Consider the following 22,735-nt stretch of genomic DNA (forward strand, 5'->3'; position numbering starts at 1 on the left):
TATCGAAAAATTGTTACTACCATGTTATTGTCAATGGATTGATACATGTCCACAGTATTGCGATCTTTTATTGGAAAATTTGATCGGAGCGAAAAATGTTATGCAAGAGTAATATAGTAAAAATAGATATCGAAATTAATTCCATTTGTCTTTCTCAAAGTCTCTAGCATATATACCAAAGGTAATAAGATTGTTGATCGGTTCGTCCAAAACCATAGTTAGATTCATTTCGTTTCCACGTATATGTTCAACGTATGACCACTGTTCGAAGGGAATAAGTGAAGCGTCAAGTACGCTAGGCATTATCAAAATTTTTGTGTAATCGTTGAATCTTGCTGTGACGCTTAAAGCGGAAAATGTAATATCGGATCGGGAAACGAAACCGCAAGAATGAATAGATTCATTAAGACATTGAATCAAGCCACATACACGAACACCGGCTTTTACGTGAATGCCGTACAAGCGAACACCGTTGTAAACTATCGCGCGGTAATAAATCGAGGACGAATTGGTGATGGTTTCCATATCAGCCTTGAAGTCGCAGCAAAAGTTATGATGACAAACGGTTTCAGTCATCGAATTGTTGGCGAACAGAATAGATTCGAATGATGTAACATTATCGCGTAATAATTTCATCCAATCGGGCGTGTCTTCTTCCTTTATTGATTTATCACAAAGTGTTTCATGGCGTGCAATGTTTTCCTCCGTTCTTTGATTTTTCTTTTCTTTGTTCATCGACTCCTGTTTCATTTCTGCTCTTCTGGATTTTATTGTTTTTGGGACTCGGGAGATCAAAAGTTTAGGATCGTCAGCCATGGTTACGTTGGCTATACCGTTACGACCTAATGAAATTGAATTGGAAATTAATTGAAAAATAGAACAAATATTTCAACAAGTATAAAATTGTGAATCTGTATGAACGTGCGATACCTAAATAAATTCCGCTTCCCGAAGTTCCGATAGTAGGTTGGTGATATCCAGCTACTAAAAGATTCACATTCTCGGCAAAGGACCATCCAAATTGCGTTTGAATGGCTAGAAGAAAAGTTATAAATGAAAAGTGTTAATTGATTGATTGCAAGCTGATAAAGAAAATATATAGTATGTTGTAAATAAATGGTACTAATGACATAAGATACCAGTTAAAAATGGCGTTTCCGAGAACCAGGCGGTGGTGTATACGATATTTGAAACTCCTTCTATTCTAGTCAAGGATAAGGGCGGTACCGAAAATAGTATATCGAAGCATATAAAGGTGCCAAATTTCACACCGAAATCGGTGTCGAATGTTACGATTTCCGGTATCTCGATCTTATCGAATTGAGGTTCCATATAGAGATTCACTTTACGATACCTGATTACAAAGAGAAGGAAGAAGGAAGGAATCGTTATAAATCGATCATGAAGATATGATTATATACCTGGCAATTATTTTTCCTGTTCGGTCGAACACGACATTAGTGTTGTGATAATGCCATGTTCCGTTCGAGGGGCACGCATCGCTGTAATTGACCAATCGCTTTTCAGCGATATTTACCACCACGTAGATGCGATTTTCCCTTGCAGCGCATGATAGTCTTTTTAACGTCTACGAGAAATAACGAAAGAGATTTATGGTGTATCGAACGTGCATACAGAGCACTTACTTCACTGACGTTAACGTCGGTTCCCGTGCAAGGGATATATTCATCGACAGCGGAAGGAATCACTGTTGTCCAGGAATCCATTTGTGATTTGTCAGGCAAATAGATCGATGTCAGTCCATCTTCCGGAAAAACGATAATGTCAGCACCCTGTGTGGCAAATTCTCATATCAGGATTAACATGTTGCGAAAAACAATCACACCATGAAACTCGATCGAGCTTACCTGTTTACTCGCTTTTTCTATGTACTCGATGTACGCATTCGTGTTTTTTCTTAAAGTTAATGCGGCATCATGCCAATGATAAGTCGGTGAAAATTCTACCACAGCTGCGGTATAATAATCCGATGAATTCTGTTCCGTCATCTGTTTTATACAAATGGATGATAGGGATTAGCGAACGATCATTTGTTAGATTATTCTTATCCTTGTTAAACGATAACAGGTTTGGAATCGTATTTTAGATTTTGATCTGTTTCGTCTTTCCAAAAATCATCCGATTCTTACCAAATTTGTATACAATGTACAGGTTATTATATACAAGATATTCGGCTACAGGCGTAAAAAGATTTAAGGGGTGATTTTTAAAGCTAAAGTAAGCGTTTATAATGTATATGTCCCGCCCGCGGGTGTTCACAGAAAATGTATGTTCGTACTATTGAAATTTTAACTTTACCTGATATGAAAGTCGTATGAGGATCAATAAAAATCCAATTTCGTTCAAATTTCCGCGCATGGTGATTGCTTAACGCGTCAGTCCTTTAATTTAGTTGCTTTAGAAGAAAAAAACTAACAACCTGCAAAATGAAATATGTTTACCGTTTTTGTAACACCTGATTTAGTGTCTTCGTGTAGTCTTTTTTGTCCTATACATTTCATGAATATGTAATATGCTTATATAAAATAGGAGATTCGATTCTGTCACTGCATCAAAACACGCGCGCATATACGTATACATATAATATACATGTAATGCATGTTATGTACATATATCACATAGAAGATAATCGGTAGACGATTAGACATAATGTAAAAGCAAGGTTTTTGAAAACCTAAGCGCGATCTGTTAACAGCTGTTTAATGATAATATGAATTGTAATAATTTGATTTTACCGTTGTCGCGATGACAAGAAATCCGAGATAAATACTAGTCTAGTACTTCTTTGGCATTCCGTATTTATACTCATAATGATGATATTAGCGGTGGGGGGTTTATCTTGTCAGTATGTACGTAGTAAATACACGAACGTGCCGTGCAACTTCGATTGTGGGAGAAATTTCAAAACGGCTTCCTCCAATACTATTCTTTGCTTTATCATTAACGTTCCTACGCACGTAATAACAATACATAGTAAGTATGTTCTGGTATATATAATGCGTTGCTAGCAAATTGGAAGATAAAAGAAATATGAGACCAGTTAATTATTTTTGACAGACTTAATGTAGGCTCAACATAACAACAAAGATAAGCACGCGTATAGGCCGAAGATATCATATGTGTAAATAAAACAATATAGAAAGTGGCAATTCATGACGATGAGAATCGTTAGTCTTTGACGATGAGTGATAAAATACAGTATTTTCCTTGCCCATGTGCTGTCCTGAAGTCTTGCGTCTTGACTACTCTTGAGTCCTGATTACCAACTTACCAACGATGCATTACTAGAGGATTTAAAGGCATGGTATTATATACACGGTACATATATGTATATCTACATATATACGTCAGGTACGTGCGACATACAGAGTGTGAAATTTGTTGCAAAAAATGTGAGGTGTGCAAAGTGACAATTATTATACATAAATAAAAACTATACAAGTTCTTATTATATGTATTCAAAACTATATAAATTCAATTCTCTCTGGTTCAATTTACGAATAGATCTTTATTTTCGCTGTTACTATTTTCGTTCTTTTTTTAACTTTTATTACTGCTGTTGCCATTGTTGCCCTTCATAGTGTCATTGTCGACGGCTTTGATAACATCGTGCTACTATCGATTCTATTATCGTGTATAAATTAAATGTGATTACATTATTTCGTTACGATACACAATTAGGTTATATTAGGTTAAATTACATTATTTATAATACTTGTAAACTGTTAATTTAACTTTTTGATAGAAACTTGATTTTTACTTTCCTATCCTGTTTACGGTGTATTCGAAAACGTCAAATCGAAAACGATAATTATGTACAACATTTTATATAAAATTTATGAACTAATGGGAATTAACGGATCGTATAATTACATAGTACCAGAATTCATGTTGTACGTGTATCGTATGTATTTCGCAATACCATATCTAAAAAAGAAACTTGCAGCGATGATAACTTGCTCCACGATAAGAACATCTCGACAAATGGATTACCAATACGAATGTAGTAATTAACAATATCACAGCTATGATCGTCCTTAAAAAGCAAGTTATCACAACTTGATCTTTTCCCACTAGATACATTATGTAAAGACGATATTCTAGTTTCTTTCTAATTAATAAATAATTAAATAAAAATGGCATTCCTTATTAACGTACGTATAAGGCTGAAAGCAGATTTTTGTACTATAAAATACTTTTAATTAATAATTTTATAATTTATGACCAATCTACAGAAATGCACGATAATGTTTACTTTCTAGCTGGACATACATCAAACTCATATATGTATATACATTGTCACATCCCGCGTCCCGCGCGATCCATAGCGCGAAATTAAAATTCGTAATTTCATTCAAATCAAGGTAATTTAAACCGTTTATTTGAAACCGTGTTTACAGTATTTGAAGTGAAAGGCAGTTAAAACCGCTGATCTTGTGAATATCCTGTGAAAACTTATCTAACCACGTTTTTATATTTACCTAATTATGCTTTTATAACGATATTAAAACAATTTAAATTGTAAACAAAGTCGGCAGTTGAACAAACATTGGGGATCTTTCCAAACATTTTCAAAAGAAAGACCCTGATGTTTTTTCATCTCCGACAGATATAAATAAATGTAGCGACTCAGAGAAGTCAGTATATTAATTACCGTTCGTCAACCAAATAATTACCATTCGAAGAGTTAGTTATCATTTTGTCAATCGAAGAATTTTATATCCGTCAGTTTGTCAGTCAATTGTCAATATCGAAATCGAGTAAGATTTGAATAAATCATTACATATTGTTTATTTACTTTCGAACAACTTTAATCTTCTCCCGTGCCAGTATTCCCGCCACATATCAGGTTAGCCGAAAGTGGAACTTATTGCCAGTTGCATTAAACGTCAGTTAACGCTACCTTCTTGTCGGCAACTAAATAGAACGTAACAACATACATAATAACTGTACAATTACATACATTATATGCGGTATGCTCATTGTTGAAGATATTTTATAGGAGATTCGGCTGTTATTTAAAACTTTCACCAAGCAAAATTTCGATACCGTTATCTATGAGAGACTTCTCTGGTTACCGATAACTATTGCATATACTATATAAGAAAATTGTTCTTTGATTGCCGATAATCATCTGTGAAGTAATTGTTTTTGTCACCAGTAACCATTATTTATAACGAAATTTTTCTGGATTACCGATAACCACTATCGATGACAGAATCTTTTTTCTTTATTACTTTCAAACATTCAGGTTTTATTAACATTACTGATAACGATTAATATCTAGATAAAAGACATCAAAAACGGATCCTCTATTCGTTTTTTATATACATATATGTAACTGTTTCAACCTTTTAAGTGGTGAGAGTGGGTAAATATATCCGCTCGGTGGGTTGGTTATCGACCACCAAAGGAGAATGCCCTCATCGATATCACTGTTTAACAAATTTTGACTTTTTTCCGATTTTGTAATTTTCAGTGGGTGATTGTTGTACATTTTTGTAAGCCAAACACGAATCTGTAAACCGCTTTTTCTTAGAATTTATAATTAATGTTTTGGGCCCTTAGGTTGAGACGAAATTATTCTATGGACTCTCCCGAACAAAATGATATGTATCGTTATTGAATTATAAACATTTAAACATGTTTGAATAACGAACAAAGTGAGAGAAGGACACCTAAAGCGCAACATCTTTTGCTTACATTTTCCAATTTATTCAAAAAACTAGAGGTGAAATCTTTGATAAAACACGTGTCGGCAGTGGTACTCAATATTGGCGGATGCCTTGCCTGCCGGTATAGCCAGAGAGGAAATTTTTCTATTCGCTATTCATCGGCATTGAGAATTATTGCCGCTGTCGAGTGTTTTGCCAAACCTTTTCACTTTTACATTGGAATCAAAACATGACTTTTTAGTTTTTCTTGATGCTTTCCTTTAGCATCCTTAGCAAATGTCTGCTCTATCGCGTGCTAGAGTTAGACTTTCTTCTAGACTCTTAATTTTTAAAATATATAAAAAAGTGGGCATTCAGATATCATTTTCATGTTGATCATTTTTTAGACATGCTTAAATGCTTATAATGCGTTAACAATGCATATCATTTTCGAGAATGTTCACAGAATATTTTCATTTCAATAGCAACTCGATAGTTGCAAAAGCACAAAACATCTGTAAAGTTGGAAGTTTGTAATTTTTTTCAAAATTTATTTTTTCGAAATAGTAGGTTCTATTAAAAAACGGTTTGCAGATTGAAGTTCAGCTTACAAAAGTCTACAAGGATCGCCTATTGTGGATTGTAAAATTAGATACGTGTTGGACAGTGTAATGGTTATCAGTAAACAAAAACATTTTGGTCACTTATAGCGGTTATATATAGCGGAGATTTGGCATTAGCTCTTCCATCGCTTGTTTTGCTGTTTCCCGCTTACCATTTATTGCTTTCTTTCTTGTATATTCACGGCCTTATACTGCAATTTTTTTTATTCTGATTATAACTGTTATGGTCGTTGATTGAATTTAAATATCATGTCAGCCAGCTTTAGGCATGTTTATTGAATGTATATTATTTATATTGCTACCTTATTGCTACGTTATTGCTATATTATTGCTACTTTCCAATTGTTTATACACTGTCACGAGTGTCATTTAATTGATACGCATTTATTTAATCATTTATGAAACATCGTTTTATAATCAAGTCAAATAGTCTTTTGATGATTCTTGCTCTTTCTCCGTTGGTTATATAACTTAATTATTATTAGTATTCGCTATCGATAACTTGTATCACGAGATTTTTAAGTAGAATTTCAATTCGGTTATACCCGTTTTAACATACATAATTGGTTTCACTTACGTGAAATTGCCGATCGTTCTTTATGTAGATTGTTGGTAACCTCGTGGATGACTGCATAGAAATGGTTGATTTGAAATGTGAGTGTCATTAACAATTCAATTCATTCTTTTAAAATCAATAACCGTGATCGCTAGTTATTGAAGTTAAAAAATTGCCTCCATAATATCAGTTTCCTCGTACACAATACTTTCAATTTTCTAACGGTGAACTAATTTTTCATATGTTTAAAGCTTGATAGATTTATTGCAAATATTGATTAGTTATAGTGCATACGTTTATTGCAAATACATTCAAATCTTATGAATGAAATAATACGATTGAAATGAAACGAGTTGAAAGTGTAACGTATAATATAAGGAAATGGTGATTGAGTTACACTTATCGGAAATTAATTACTCGTTATAATGTTTCACAGAACATTATTTAACATTATGCTTGTTTTAAATTTGTTTCAGGAATCATTCTAAGACGAACACGGAAGAAGATATAATATTCTATTCTTTTCCCTTTACTAGATTCAGATTCCTAAATAGATAGAATTTCTCTGTGAGACATGTCTTTAGATTCTTATATAGGTATTCTACCTATATAAAAAATTTGGAGATTTCTAATAAATGGGATTTGTGAAATTAAAATTTGTTTTAAAAACCTTTCTAGGACCGATGAATAAAGTCACATGATAGACAAGATAGACACAACAAATTAGATTTACTTTTAAGCAGAATATATATTAATTATTTAATATATGGTTTAATATACGATTAAGTATTTTTAGATTTATGAATAGATAAGATATTCTTAAATCATCATCTTAACGCTTAAGTAGGCATTTGGTAGGAGAACACTGACTAATACTACTAACTGTAAACGTTAATATGTGTCATTTCTTATATGTGTAAGTAAGTGTAGTTAGATAACATATACTGTTAATTAAGTGTGTCTATAGTTAAGAATAATATGTATAGTGATAAGATATACAAAGTAAAAGTATAAAGAAAATGCATATGTAAGAAGCTAAGTAAGTAATTAAGAAGGTTTATTATCCCGAAATAGGATACATATATATATGTATGTATTGTTATATACTCGAGAAATACATACATCAATTGTGACGAAAAGCTTAGAAGCGGTGAAATCAGAGTGCAAAGTACGATACGTGTCCTGCCGCATTTGATAAAAGTTGATTCGATAAAACTTTTCATTGATTCTCGAAGATTGTTACGTTTTCTAATGTCTAGTAGTAACGTCTCTAACGTGTATTCGATCAAACTTGAAACAAAGGATTGGGTTAGTAACAGACAGAACGTATAATAATCGTTGCGACGGTATTCAATGGCGAAAGGAGATAAGGAGGATGACAAAAGGAAAGGAAGAAAGCTGAAGTGGACATGATTGTGGTTAGTAGGAATTTGAGAAAGTAACAAGAAAAGGGAAAAGCGAGTAGACGAGAGGCGTTAAGAAAAGGAAAATACATGCATAAGAAAAGGGCGCGAGTCCGTGTATCAGGCGGATAGGGTGCGCGGTTGAGATGTGCCATAGGGAGAATCGAGTTTCGCAAGGTGTGCCGTAGTCGAAAAGGTGGGGTTGATGAGGCGAGCGAGGACGAGATCGAGGGCGCGAGCCCGTGTATGGGTGGAAATTTGCGGCGGGGTCGCGCCGCGGCGGTGAGGTGGGAAGCACCAGCCGCGGAGCAGCAGTGCGTCGCGACGCTGCCTGTCACGCGGTTGCTGCTTCCCTCCTATCTTAATCTTCTCCTCGCTTTTTAAACATTTCTCTAATCAGTAAATTATATCGTTTCGTCCCCATCGTTTCTCCGTTATCCTAATCAGCTTAATCCACCGCGCATTTTCTTTCGCCTTCCATTTTTTCCTCCATTTATCTTTTCCTTTTTATTTCAATACTTCCCTCCTTCCCAGCCTTTCCATTCCTTTCTCCTTTTCTTTCTTTCCCTACTTTCCCTTTCATTTTCCCGATTCGATTTAATCTGGCTTGATCTACACGATCTCCCTTTTTTCTGAGGAGCTACCTTCCATCGTTATTCGAGCGTTCCTTTCCCTTCGTCGAACTCTTGCTCGTAATTCCATGTCTCCCTTTTCTTTTTCCGATGGATATTGTACCGTCCATTTTTGCGCCCTTTGCTTGCTGTGTTAATCTCGTTTGCCGGTTGCACACGAACAATTTCCTTACGCTTTTTATTCTTTTTATTCTCTTTTGATCTTGTCTGAGAATTCGATTTGCGAAGATCTTTGTGATTCCTATTAGTTTATCATTTTGTCAGTCTCGGTTTCGTGGACGGCGATTTTTCATTATACGCGTATGTAAAGTATACACGTAGGAGCTCTGTTTGGCGATGATTGTCGAGGGAGAAGAACAACGACACTATCGTTATCGTTGACCAACGCAAAAAATTTGAAACGGATGGTGTTCATCAGTGAACGTAAACGCGTAAAATGAATGTCATCGGATATCAATTTCGTTCGTTTAAACAATCGCTTGTTAAGTAGCGTGCCTTTCCGATACCAACGAGACAGGGGATAGCTTCCTCCTCTGTTTTGGTGAGTATTTTATAATTCCATCTCTTCCTCTCTCCTATTTTCTCCTTATTTTACCCTTTCCGTTCTGTTCCATTCATTTTTTACATTCTTTTTTCGTATCTTTCGCATCTTTCGTGACGTAACTAGTGTTCAAATATATATTTGTACCTATATACATGTATATGTATATATACATATATATATATATGCATATATATGTACGTTTCTATTAAAATCTATACGTACATTTCTATTAAACACACGTCAAAAACAAAGAAAAATTGCTAGATCTTGTCCACAAAATGAAAGGTAGCGAAAGGAAAACGGAAGATTCGCATCGTACAGGATTATTAATATATATATCGCAATGCGCATCCTTGGTCAATACGCTTGATCTTGTAATAAAAAAGTGATTTGAAAAATTCAATACGCGAGTGCAATCGATGTGGCAATATTATTCGTGTTAATTTTAGAATAAAACGAAACGAAAGGAAAGGAAATGAAATGAAATGAAATGAAATGAAATGAAATGAAATGAAATAAAATGAAATGAAATGAAATGAAATGAAATGAAATGAAATGAAATAGAAGGAAATGAAATGAAATGAAATAAATGAAATAAAGTGAAATGAAATGAAATGAACTGAAATCTCTGATTTAGCGATGTTTGTGCGATGGGCTATTAGATTAATTCGCTATTGGGATACCCGAGTATTTTGTGAAGCGAACAAAACGAGACGCGTGCGAGTGTGTTGATCGAAAATTTCTAACGATATCACATACAGAGCAAACAGCAAACATCAGAAATTCATAATTTAATAGGTTTGTTACGTTCGTGGATTATATTATCGAATATCTACGATTGGCGATGAAGAGGACCATCGCTTTCGAAAACGAAATCGGATAACAACGTGATATTGTTTTGCAAAAGTATTAAGACCGGAGTATTCTGATTGGTGAAATCTATAGAGCGATAATCTTGATACGGATATGGATCCGTATTTGCAACGTCTTACTTATATCTGTTATATCTAGCATCGGTCAAGGTTACTACATATTCACCCCGTCGCGTCGTCGCGACGCGTCGCGTCACGGCGTTGGCAACGGGAATGGAAGCGCGCCGGCTCCCAGGTCATCTCCACGAATAACGTACCGAACGTTTCTTTCTTTATTAATGTCTATCGTTCATCTCTAACTAAACTTCTGTCAAGTTAATTACATTCGGAAAATAAATTACACGCTATGATTACGATTGAGCATTTACGATATAATAACACGTGGTGGTCATATGGACATGAACTGATATCGTAGATGCAAGCCACAATAGGATTCTTAATACGTGTTTATCTTTCCGATAAAGTATTTCATTGCAGCGTATCAATTACGACGTTTGCACCGTGGTAGACGCATAAAACCGATTAAGTCGAAGGTTCTTATCGAATAGGGGTAACATAGAAAACTGTTATAACAAGTTTTGATATTTCAAACAGGATACATCTGTTAAGTCTTAACTTTAGAAGAAGCATATATATATATATATATATTACAATACAAAAAGCGTAAGAATGCTTTCACAAAAAAGAGACGAACGCGATTTGCTATGAAACTCCATATTAACGATAGATTGTCGTGCACGCGCAATCTTGCCCCTTTTTGAACGCACGGAAGAAAAGAAAAGTTTTGCACGACCTAATTTTAAAGCTTTTGAAAGTTCGGTAGAGGGTCAATTATAAATACCGCCTAGCTTAGTGCTTTAGTCGGTTGAATGTTAAAGTTGTCCAGTCTTTCACGCTTTTCACGCTTTTCGAGCATCGTTTGCTCTGTTTCAAGCAAAAAAGCTCGGCCAGAGTCTATTATGCATAGAAGAATCTTGGGATCGAGCAGGAGAGTAGTAGAGGTTATCGAAATTACCGTGCATTAAAGAAATACGCGGTACAACGGTATCGGCACACAGTGAAAAGAGAAACAATTATTCAATGATTTACGCGGTAACATAACTGGAAACGATGGGAACTACCCGTCTAATATTTTCTGCGATTAAACATCCATAAATAGCAATTAGTTTATTGGCGAGTTCGAGACTTTGTAAACTTTGAATGATTCGGTAATGCGTTTATATTGTCTCGTTCAACCTACTCGCTATATTATTATTATTCATAGCTATAATAATCGATCATTAACCGGATCGGTGAGTTTATACGCGCTTGGTTAAACGTTGATCACGGAGTAAAAAGGTGAACAACTGCGAACCAACATCCGTTACCGTGATCGAGGGGAAAATCTTTTGTTTAACGAACGTGATTTTAATCACAAGGTTAATAATTAATTAGGTTGTCTGAAATGTTTCGATGAAAAGACCACTTGAAACTATTCCAAGCTCGATTATGTGACGCATCATTTAATTTAACATAGACTGATAATGAATCATAAGGAGAAGTGAAACGGTCGAGCGGTATCCGCATTTAGTGTTCCACGAATACGGGGAAAGCCGGGGATTCATTGAAAGGTTAATATGCTATGCTATACTATGGTTTAACGGGTTGTTTACATGTTAAGACACGTAACGCCTACGCGCTTGTCCAGTTTCTTATCATGGGAAAAACCAATCTGTTTATGTACGTAACAATTGAGCATTCATGCACTGCACCTCGTTCGCTATGAAAACGGATTATGTATAGCAGAAACAGGGGGGAAGAAGGGAGGCGAAGAGGACAGACTATAAAGAAATTAAATACATAGGATAAAATATGATGGCTATAAATGACCAAAGAAACGAGAAGGAGGTGAAAAATATCATTGGTATTGATTAGTCGGAGAAATATAATCGACAGAGCTGGGTAATATGCAATATCGTTGCGGTGTCACCGTGTTATTTATTCTTGGCATGTCCTCGGCAAGCACCAACTCCCCTCCTGTGTAGAGCGTAGATAATGGGAAATTTGTGGAAACGAGAGGAGCAAAGGGTAGTTGTATTTTTAATATCGATATCGCACACGATACGCTCTTTCTCACTTCGTTAATGTATTAATATGATCTCTGTATTCGATTGACAATTTAATACAATTACGAGATTCATTGATGAACACGAGCGTGATGTGAGAGGTGAAACAGGCAAAAATTGATAAAACGTTTCTCTATTTGAATAAACATCTTTCTTTCAAAGGTAACTTAACATGGAGCGAAGGGACGTAATTCTAACAGCAGTTTTTGGAACAGTGGGAGGTCTAGCGATATTGGTGGTTTTTGGTATGGCAGCGTGGCTTTATCTTCGAACGAAAAAATCGAAACGGCGGGACAATGATCTCGAACCACAGAGCGAACATGGGGATAGTTTCAACGATAACCGACATGGAAAACCAGCTAAGAGAAATGGTCTTTTAAATCTCAGGACACCTTTAATCAGTACAAAATCTTTCGGGTAAGCTCAAACGTCAATTTGGTTTCACATTCTGTTCGTCCGATCAAATATAACCGTACCTTTCTCGAACGAAAACTGTAAAGATGTATGTAATTATTTGGCAAACGAGTAACCGATAATATAATACCGCAGTTATATTCCTAATAAAACTGAGTAAATGGAAAGAGAAACATTAAGAGAAGTGATGGGAGGAGAGAGTGGGAAAGAGTGTACATACATATGTACAAACATATGTACGTATATATTAGTCAATTGAAACATACGAATGAAAATGGATAAACGTTGAAAGTACGTTGGTAAAGCAGTATCCAGTTACTTGTTACCGACTGAGAAATAATTTGATTATAGAGACCGACTAGAGACAGATCATTGTGACCGACGAGACGTCTATGCGAGAGTATACTCGTCTGTGACTTGACCATTTGACCGATCACTTGGCCATTGTCGAAAAATACCGATTTTACCGACAATAGAGAAATTCGCGTTTAGAATATTGTTTGATTACGCGGCTCGGGCACTGACAAGGTACAGGTATCTTTCGACAGTGGTTCGAGGTCGAGCGATCGATTAATTTATGTTAACGTACAAAAGTAATGCATAAATATATAACAACAATAATAATAATAATAATAAAAATAATAATAATCATAATAACAATAACAACAATAACTACAACAATAATGATAATGATAATAATAATAATGTACAAACTTACTGTTTCTCTCCGTGTCTCTGTAATCGATTCTCGGATGTTCCAATATTTTGCACAATTATAAGAAGAAGAGCATCTTTGCGCGCACAATTATAATGTAATCTCTGTTCGTTCTAGATGATTTTTTTCGTTTTGTATCTTCATTTCCACTATTATAGATGTACATCAAACGGCATATTGCTTGCTTAAATAAATAAGTAAATAAATAAATAAATAAATAGAACTAAATTATTTTGGTCGCGATCGAACGTAGATGCACGTACGTTTCGGCGAATCACTATATCCACAAAAGCATTATTTCCAACATAAAAATTGTATAAACAATTTGTAAATAAATTTAGTTCACGAACTTGAATTGCATACTACGTCGTGGATATTTTTTCATTTCTGTCAATTGTCTGCGAAAAAAGAAAAATGAAAGGGAAAACACTGGATATAAAGTAATGTGTATAAACGTGTATCAAGTCGCGATCGAAATTGTTCGTTGAATCGATCGCTTAAATCTCGTATTGGTTTGCCATTGTCGCTTGCAGGAACGGTCAAGTGTTTACTGATCGAGTATCGAAACTCGTGAACTTGATCGGCCAAGAAACTAGGAAAAAGTTGCAAACGATGATAAAGTGAAGGAGATAGGACGCTATAAATTCCGTAATTCCCAACAAGGTGCCAATTGGAAACCTGCCAGGTAGTCTGGTGTTTCGTAGCACTTAAATCGGCGGAATGCAACAGATATGCCACTTGTTACGTTGCATACTTCGTACATACATACATAGCTACCGTCTTTTATCGAGATTCGTATAACAATCACAGTTCGTTTCGATCTTTACTTATTTGTGCCGAAACGTAAGAAAGTTGATCGAACCACGATGCACGTATTTTCGAAATCGTTTGGTTCTTATTAAAACATTCCATCGCACAGAAATCCACGTTACTCGTCGCAATTCCTCGTGATATAAGGCGAGTAAAGGAAAATGGAGACCTTATGCTAGCATTGTTAGTAGTTAAATATTCGGTAACAACATACGACATAGATAAATTAAGATAAGATAAAACTAATTTATGTTTCAACGTTACAAAACAATTCTGTCTTTCGTATCACCTGTTTCAAAGCATACTACATAAATGCATGTATGTACTGGTAAATCTCCGTATTTGAATGTTCTTACTTAGTTTAAACGTTTTGAAAGAGATGGCGATTGCTCGTAATCATTGTGTCGAACGGATATATCAATTGCAAACTTTTATCGAAAGAAATGAAATTTTGGAAAAGGGGAGAAAGGAGAAACGAAAAATATAAATCGCGACTACTGAATGGCGTAATTGAACCATCGATCGTCGATCGTAAATCGTTAATCATCGATGTAGGAAGTAAGAAAAATAGGATAATGGAAAGGTTATTAGATTTACGAATGTTTAAGAGAGAAAAGTAAAAGTAAGGTAAAAAATGTAAATCGCAAACGGCATGGGGAGTAGAAGGTAGATGATGAACAAAAGCTATCCGTAGGATGAGACAAGACGAAACGAAAGAAGAACGGCTAACGTGCTTGAAAAGATGATACGAGAAAAGAAGCGCGCGTGACAGTTGGCATGTGGTAGGGACATGGAGAAATAAGCGACGAAGCAAGGACATACGTTGAGTGATGTACATATTATATGTATATAACATAGTTTACATAGTATAGCACCGGTCGGTAAAGAATAGTCAGTCGGTAGGAGAAGCGGCAGGCAGGGCAGAACAGGATAGGATGGGAGATGCGCCGTGGAAGGAAACAGTACGATGGAGAGAGGGACAGATAGTAATAGTGATAGTAATGTATATGTATGTAAGTATGTATGTATGTATAAGCGATCCTGGGAAAAGAGTCGGAGGGGAAGCAAAGGTCCAGGAAGAGTCGAGTCTAGAGAGTGTGGATCGTGGTGCGGAAAGGAGGCGGAAAGACCGGAGTGGGACTTGGGGTGGTAGAAACGAAACGGGTGGAACGAGGGCAGTGGTAGGAATGGGGAAAGAAGGTGAGGGGGGGGGAAAGGCAGGAAGGACCAAGTGGGGGTTGGTCATAGGGGTAACGGTAGGATTCCGGGGGTTGAAAGCAGCTGAGAGCAGTGTACGAGTAGGTCATACCACAGCGGAGAAAGGTAGTTCGCGTTTAGCAAACGGCTCGTCCGTTTCAGTTGGACGAAACGTATACTAGTCGTTGGACCGGTTCTCTACATTTTTCGTATTCGTATTATCCTTCGAGAATTTCTTGCCTCTGATATCGATTATCATTTATCCTTGTTGGTGTTACTATCGTCGCTATCGACGTTGTCGTGAATATCATCGTCGTCGTCGTCGTCTCGTTGTCGTCGTCGTCGTCGTCGTCCTTGTCCTTGTTATCGTCGTCCTTGTCCTTGTTTCCTGGAGGACGTAATCGAGGATCGAAGGAAATGGATGCTCATATTGAAGAGCAATGGCTGAACATCTTTACAGTATGACGAAAAATCGAGAGTGACTTAATTAAAAGTACGAGTCACAGTGCGTCGATTTTCACTGGTTTTCAAAACGATCTGGTATTTCGTTAAAAAGGGCGTTAAGACGGTTCTTCTTTTTCGAAACAAGAAGTCGTGTGTCGCTCAATTTTTTTGAAGAGTTTTCTTTCCGTAATTGGCAAATTACGCGAATAATCTTTTTTTCTTTCTACTACCATCCTCTATCCACACCCCCTCCTCTCCTCCTTTTCTTTATTCTTCTCCTCTTTCTCCACCTCCGCCACCTTCTCCCCTTTCCCATATCATCCTGTTGGGTTCGTCGAAAACTAGACGGGTGTATATCGTGCTTTCACCACGCAACTCTTGCATTCGATCGGCCGACTTTCGGTCTAAGTGATCGAATTTATTTAACTCTTTAGATCGGATTGGATCGGATCGGATCGGGTCGTAGTGAAATCGAAGCGGTTGTCATGTCAGACAGCAAACGAATCGACGAACAGAAACATTCGATCGGTGTACTTGCGGATTTTTTTTGAAAACCAGTGGATAAATAGTTTTACGTTCAAAACTTCTTTAATTCGAAAGACAGCGCGAAAAAGAAGAGGAAACGAGCAGCGAAAAGAAGAGAAAGGGAGGAAGATAGAAACAAAAGGAAAAAGCGAAGGAGAAGAAGAGACGAGCATAGAGAAGAAAAGCGGGTGGAGAGAAAAATTAAAAAGAAGAAAACGAGAAAAGTTTGAAAAATTACAAAGTTGTGTTGGCAGAAAGAAAGTTTCTTTTTCGTCTCTTTACAGGCAAACTGATTATATTTCTTGGGCACTTGTAACGCGTTGGCTATAATTACAACGTTGTTGAATCACAAAAGTGACGATCATTAGTCGTTGTATGTATTTATTAATCTATTCGTCGAGCTTTGCCGCTGGACGACACAAAGCATTTTTCGAATCAGTTCCTAAATTCACGCAAAAAAAGATATCAAGAATATCAAAGAGTTAAAGGTGAATTCTTTGACTACTTCGAATGTGACGCGACGGTTAATCTTAATACTACATATCCCACATATCGTGGGTAAATCGGTCGTTGGAAGGGCTCGTAGCGCGTCTCGATCAAATATTCATTTCTATCCGAAACGAACAACGTTTGTACGCGATTTACTCGTAAATTACTAAGAAATTGATTTTCAGTTTCCCTGTTTCTTTTTGGAAAAGAACACAAACGATCGTGCTAAAAGATAAAATCGAAAAGAAAAGGAAATACAAGAGCAGAATAACGAAAGTTAGTTATTATTGCCGTCGTCGAGTAGTAGACGATCCCAACTATCGTGACTGTAACGCGTAAAAGGACTGGACGCGGCATTTTTTGACGACTGTTTGACGACGACCGACGACCGACGACCGACGACCGACGACCGATAAACCACGAACGACGACAAATCATCAACATCTTTTCAGGAAAAGAACCAAAGGAGAAGGGGGACAGGACGAGAGAAAGCGCGGCGGGAGGGGGGTAAACAGAAAGTTGACGAGAAGCGTGTAAGAGAACGATAAAACGATAAAGTGGAAGAGAAAGAATAAATAGAGAAAGAAGAGAGAGAGAGAGAGAGAGAGAGAGGTTGGTAAAGGGAGGAGAAGAAAGCGAAAACTGTTTCTATTATACATGAAACTGTTTCGTCGACGAGGTTGGTGACGATCGTGTTGGAAAGAAAGGAGATTGAGATACGAGATCGTTGATGAAGAAAAAATTAGGCTCGAATCATGCGACGCTGCGATTCGACGAGAAATACGTTGAAAATTGGATTAATTGGCATCGAGGTAAAAGAGAGGGATAAAGTAAATAACCAGCGTTCAGTCAGCAAGGAGGACTTGTAACGCTGTTTGCATTTTCTCGCCTCGCCTCGCCTCGCCTCGCCTTTCGACGATTTGTATGTGTGCTTGGAACAAGATTGACGAAATAGCCTAGTTGTTACTTCGATAGACCAGCTTCGAAACACAGAGAATTATAGTGATCGATACGATACGGTGAACGTACAATACGATATCGTGATATTATTATATCAGTCAGCCTCTGAATTGGGATCGAGGGATTTTCGTTGGACGCGTTTCGATTCGACGAATAGGAGGAACACGTTGGTTGGTTGGGACGTCGAAGGAGCTCGTTACTCGATAAATTGGAATCAGTCAAGAACGAACACGGGAAATTGTTTCGCTTCTAGTTTGGTTAAGCGAACGATCGAATATGGAAATCGCAGCCTCTGCAATGTTGGATGGCCTGAAAAACAATCGAATCAGCAAGTTGGCACTGTCGCGGTTCTTGTCGCAGAGTCTGTGAGTAAATTAACTCGGCCGTTCGTCGAGCACGTAATCGATTCGACGTGGTACGAGTAACCAGGATGCTAGAAAGCATCGGCACGTAGCGCGCGCACTAATTAATTGCTTGGCTTTTTTATGCTTCTGTCGCGTTTCATCGCCATCTAGGCAATTAGTATCACACAAACCTACGCATTCAAGTCCGTTTTGGTAGTTTATCGCGCGCGCACTTGCTTGTCGCTGCTTCCATCCGAGATTATCCGTCCGATTCCTCTTTGTCCGATACTGATTATCCACGCTACGCGGTCGAGTCGTTGCCGTTTTCGCAATGGGCGCGCGCGGTTATGGCCGATTATGGCCGATTATGGCCGATTATGGCCGATTATGGCCGCTTGCACTCACTATCTTCTACTCTTTTCGTCCTGTTCCTTCTTTACCCCCTCTGCTTTCGCAGTCGCGCAAAGTTCGCGCGGTTTTCAAACCGTGTATCCATTTCTCTTTTCATCAACAATTTCTCGAAGCATGCGAATCGTTTCAACGAAACGTACCCCTAATAAATATCTATAACCATGTACATATACTTATAAAGGAACGAATTTCCTACTTTGCTTATCCTCGTCAACTTAATAATTTCCTGGGTCTCGAGATCCATGGCCCATACGCGTCTTTCATTCTCGTTCATTGTACTTTTATCGTTCTTCGTCAGTCTTCGTTTGTCTCATTTACGAGATGTTTCTGTATGCGCGTGTCGCGTACTTGAAATTACGATTACATTGAAAAGTAAGGCGCTGATAGGCACAAGATCCACGGTAAGAGAATCAAGAAGAAGAAACGTTGGTCAACGAAGAAAAATTGATAGAAAAAGGGCGAAATATTGGACAGAGAGGTAGCGAGAGGAAAAACAATAGAAAGAGGAAATGGGAAAAAGGGAGGGAAGGGACGAAAGAGAGAGAAAGAGGAGAAATTTATGTAGAAATGATCGATAACGATAGTCGATGTGTAATAATATTTTTCACAGTGAATCGTATACATATATTGTAAGCAGTATTCGGGATAACAAGTTCCTATCAAACGAAAGAAAAAACATCATCAATGTGAAATGCCGGAGAAGAGGAGCTCTCGAGTAAAACTAAAGAGACATTTGAATATTGTTCTTTCGATTTACAGCTGCTATTGAACAATTTTGAGATTTATCGTAAATTACTTATATGTGTCGATATACAGAGTCGTCTGTCCACGCGTTTTCGTAGGCTTTGCCGAGAGACCACTGTATCCACATGTAATACGTATTCGAATCACTCGAGGCGATGAATCTTGTAAACGGAACAGCCGCGTCTATCATCCGGTAGTAGAGTTCGGTCAGTTAAATGACACGAGAACGCGCCTGCGCACGTGTCTGCAACCCATTTTCGTTTCCTTTATTTCTCACCCGAGTTTTCCCCGACCACCAAGATATATACAAATAATTGAAAGGACACCAGAACTGGCCCACTTTATTTAACGATGCCTCAGGCTTTTTCTAGACAAAGGAGAAACAGGAGCAACTCCCGATCGAACTCGTCGTTTCGACGATTCGTGGGTTTTTCCGGTCGTATATGAAAAATCGGAAAAAATCTCCAGCTATAATTTCTTTCTTTCTCGACCGATTTTTGCCGATTTAATCGACTTTGGATAAATGGAAAAACAAGTTGCATGCAACTGCGAATCAGGGGATTCGACGCGACGCAACGGTTTTAAGATTCATGAGATACGTTGGATAGACAATCCGAGAAATTCGATATAGATATTTAACGTAATTTTCAGATGCTAACTATAGGATCGAATCAAATTTCAAGGAAATTCGCGACAAAGCAAAGATTTTGAGAGAAGTGATAACGGATCGAAGATGAAGAGAGAACGGTACGCTTGTATAAGGGTAGAGTGACAGCGGCGATGGTTGTGATGGTGGTGTGGTGGTAGTGGTAGGGGAGTGGGGATGGTGGGTGGAGGTGGACGGAAGTGGAGGTGTGGTGGTAGTGGTGGTAGTGATGGTGATGGTGGTAATGGTGGCGGCGATAGAGATAGAGGTAGTGGTGGCAGCAATAGCGGGGTGTCGGCTGTGGAGGGGATGGGGTGATATGGTGGGAGCGATAGCGGTACGGTGGAGATGGTAACAGGTACAGGCGTAGAGGGTAAGGATACGACACGACGGTAGAGCGGCATAACCAGTGTGGAGAGGGTAGGTCTGGGTTAAAAGAGCAGGAAGGGGAGAGCAAACGGATGATAGAAGGGCAAAAAGGGGTGCGCGCGTTTGATCCCTGGTGCGTAGGAGAAGTTTTCTATGGCGTCCGGAACGGTCCTTGGGTGAGCAGCGAGGTGGCGCCAATGTATCGAAGGCTTGAAAGCATCGATGCGAATGCAACCAGGGCTTTTCCACCCAGGAGGAAAGTTTAGTTTGTGATGCGACGCGGTTGCGGGTAGAAGTGGCGAGACAAGCGCGTTTTTTCGCGCGAAAGCGATCGCGGTACGTTACCGCTTTCTTTTTCGATCGACTTAAAGCGATATTCTCGCGAGGTGTCCTTCTTTACGATTTACGATTTACGATTTACGGCTCACGACTCACTACTTATGGCTTACGGCTTTCAGCCTACGACTTAAAATTTTTTCAATTGATCCTACCAGCTTTTGTTTATTCGTCCCGGCTACGAAGGCATTCGATTCGGATTTGCCATATATCACCTCGCGCATTGTTCTACGACAACATGTTTTTATTATTATCGTCCATTCGTCTGACTTTACCAGGGAATGTAAAAGATTCTAGCAAACGCTTGTTATAGACGAGAAAGTCCAGAAAAGAAGGTCTATATAAAAGGTGTGCGATTTTTTCTCGAGGTCAGTGGGGGTAACGTGGGTGCAAAGGAGCCGCGATAAAATTGGAAAAGCGATAAGCGTATATAACGTGTCGCGTGCTCGCGTGGCGATCGTTAATATTCTATCTTGCATTGTTTCGATCTGTGTTCTTCAAATGCGTCAACTACGTAACAGGTGGCTAACGAGTTACAAGATTGCACACCAGATGAAACCTTTTATTTTCGACCAAGTAGCACGATGGCGGCGAAAATGAAAGTAGTAATCATCGATCGATTATAAATCGTTCGTAATTTGATCTTTTAACGATAATCGATTCCTCGAATTAGATTTGTAAACTAAAATCGTTTCAAGTTGATGACGAAATTTTTTCGGAAACTACGTCGAATCCCGCTGACTGTACAAAATACACATATGTAAATATTTGAAAATTCTGAAATAAGATGATGTTTTAGTAACATCGTATGGTTGATATTATAATTTTGCCCGTTGTTTGTGCAAGCAATGCAAAGTAATTCGATAAATGTATATAGTCGTTGAAGGGACACTACGTGCATCTAAATTTGAACGTAGTAGGTACCTATATAATTCGTCGAAAGTTATATCGGAAGAGGGACGTAAATTCTTCGTAAAATTTCGAGAGGATCGCAGTTTGTCCATTTGTTTGTAAAATTCATAGTCCGCGTGTAGTACAACGACTAGGAACCTGTTGCTTGGATATTCTTCGGCATTGACCGAACCGCATCACGGCCAGGAACTCTTACCTCTGTCGTGCGCGTGCGTTTCGATCGATCGTGTCGTTCGTAATTTTCCTTCGTGTTGAAAGCTCGGAGGACTTTTTGCTACCGACATCTACGACCAGAACAAATCTCTCAGAGAAAAGGAAAAATCTACCCTATATGACTGATTTGTTCGCTGTACTAGAACGAAATTATCGTTGTTGTAACGATTCTCATCGTTCGGCGCACGGACGTTCCGAACATTATCTGGAGTCTTGAGTTTGACAGAGAACGAGGGCGAGAGATGAGATGGAGAGGAGACGGAAGGTGAAGGGGATGAGATCGATAAGGCTTGCAGATCGATGGATACGTGTAAATTGTAATACATACAATTGAAAGCCAGCCTTATCAATAGGATTTCGTGATTGGTGTATAAAAATGGTTTAATCGCGTCTGGATGTAAGCGTATGCGTGCCCAGCGAGATGCGCGCGCCGTATCTATCGACCTTCGCAGACATCGTTGCCACGTGCACGATATAATATATCCTTGATTGGGTTCGGAATTTGTCGTCCGGTTCTCGAATATCGATAACGTCGGAGGACTTGGCCCCTGGAACAGTGCGCGAATCGATAACGCGTGACTAATTTCGTGGACGCGTCGCATAATCGTCGCATAATCGTGGCGGCACGGCGGTGTCGTGGTGCTGCTGCAATGTCGTGGTAACCACGATTATGGGGTGATAGCGTTGATTGGCAGTAGACACGATACGTAATAAAAGTAGCGGTAGAGAAGATAACAGTGGTGGCGGTGGCGGTGGCGGTGGCGGTGACTGTGGTGGCGGCAGTGACGTCGGCGAT

The 22,735-nt window shown here is 38.2% G+C and overlaps 2 protein-coding genes and 1 long non-coding RNA gene across 21 annotated transcripts in view; 2 read left to right on the top strand and 1 right to left on the bottom strand.

Moving 5' to 3' along the window:
- On the bottom strand, positions 1–18,626 carry LOC100647835 (vanin-like protein 1). 6 transcript variants are annotated; one of them, XM_048409028.1, is made up of 9 exons: positions 18,500–18,559; positions 13,543–13,723; positions 2,320–2,440; positions 1,869–2,009; positions 1,647–1,793; positions 1,422–1,588; positions 1,140–1,354; positions 931–1,035; positions 1–842 (listed from the first exon to the last, which is right to left on the bottom strand). In XM_048409028.1, exons 3-9 carry the CDS (start codon positions 2,377–2,379, stop codon positions 136–138), a joined length of 1,542 nt encoding a protein of 513 aa, XP_048264985.1. In that variant the 5' UTR covers positions 2,380–2,440; positions 13,543–13,723; positions 18,500–18,559; the 3' UTR covers positions 1–135. The 6 variants fall into 6 exon arrangements, with proteins under 6 accessions (XP_048264985.1, XP_048264989.1, XP_048264994.1 ...); XM_048409032.1 differs by lacking the exon at positions 13,543–13,723 and having other exon boundaries at positions 18,500–18,626; XM_048409037.1 differs by lacking the exon at positions 13,543–13,723 and having other exon boundaries at positions 18,504–18,605.
- On the top strand, positions 2,858–7,510 carry LOC105666208. Its single transcript, XR_001099100.3, has 3 exons — positions 2,858–2,994; positions 3,079–3,372; positions 7,331–7,510. It is a non-coding gene; the product is annotated as an uncharacterized LOC105666208 (long non-coding RNA).
- LOC100647956 (synaptotagmin-7) overlaps positions 8,564–22,735 on the top strand; it is a 23,924-nt gene continuing 9,752 nt past the window's right edge. For 3 of the 14 annotated variants that reach the window (XM_048409051.1, XM_048409059.1, XM_048409057.1), the window contains exons 1-2: positions 8,564–9,430; positions 12,573–12,827. In XM_048409051.1, the coding sequence (XP_048265008.1) occupies positions 12,583–12,827 (245 nt within the window). In that variant the 5' untranslated portion in view covers positions 8,564–9,430; positions 12,573–12,582. Of the gene's footprint in view, positions 9,431–12,572; positions 12,828–15,675; positions 16,040–16,676; positions 18,330–20,517; positions 21,163–22,735 lie in introns of those variants that run through there. The other 11 variants (XM_048409086.1, XM_048409081.1, XM_012313412.3 and 8 more) reach the window with 9 other exon arrangements.

The sequence above is a fragment of the Bombus terrestris genome, chromosome 1 (assembly GCF_910591885.1).
Source record: "Bombus terrestris chromosome 1, iyBomTerr1.2, whole genome shotgun sequence".
Classification (NCBI taxonomy): domain Eukaryota; kingdom Metazoa; phylum Arthropoda; class Insecta; order Hymenoptera; family Apidae; genus Bombus; species Bombus terrestris.

Bases quoted from the DNA above. Each gene is read 5' to 3' on its own strand.
- LOC100647835 (XM_048409032.1), bottom strand. From the start codon at position 2,379: ATGCGCGGAAATTTGAACGAAATTGGATTTTTATTGATCCTCATACGA. The intron at 2,010-2,319 runs GTAAAGTTAAAA...TGTATAAAACAG, and splicing joins TCATACGACTTTCATATCAG to ATGACGGAACAGAATTCATC. The intron at 1,589-1,646 runs GTAAGTGCTCTG...TATTTCTCGTAG, and splicing joins CCGACGTTAACGTCAGTGAA to ACGTTAAAAAGACTATCATG.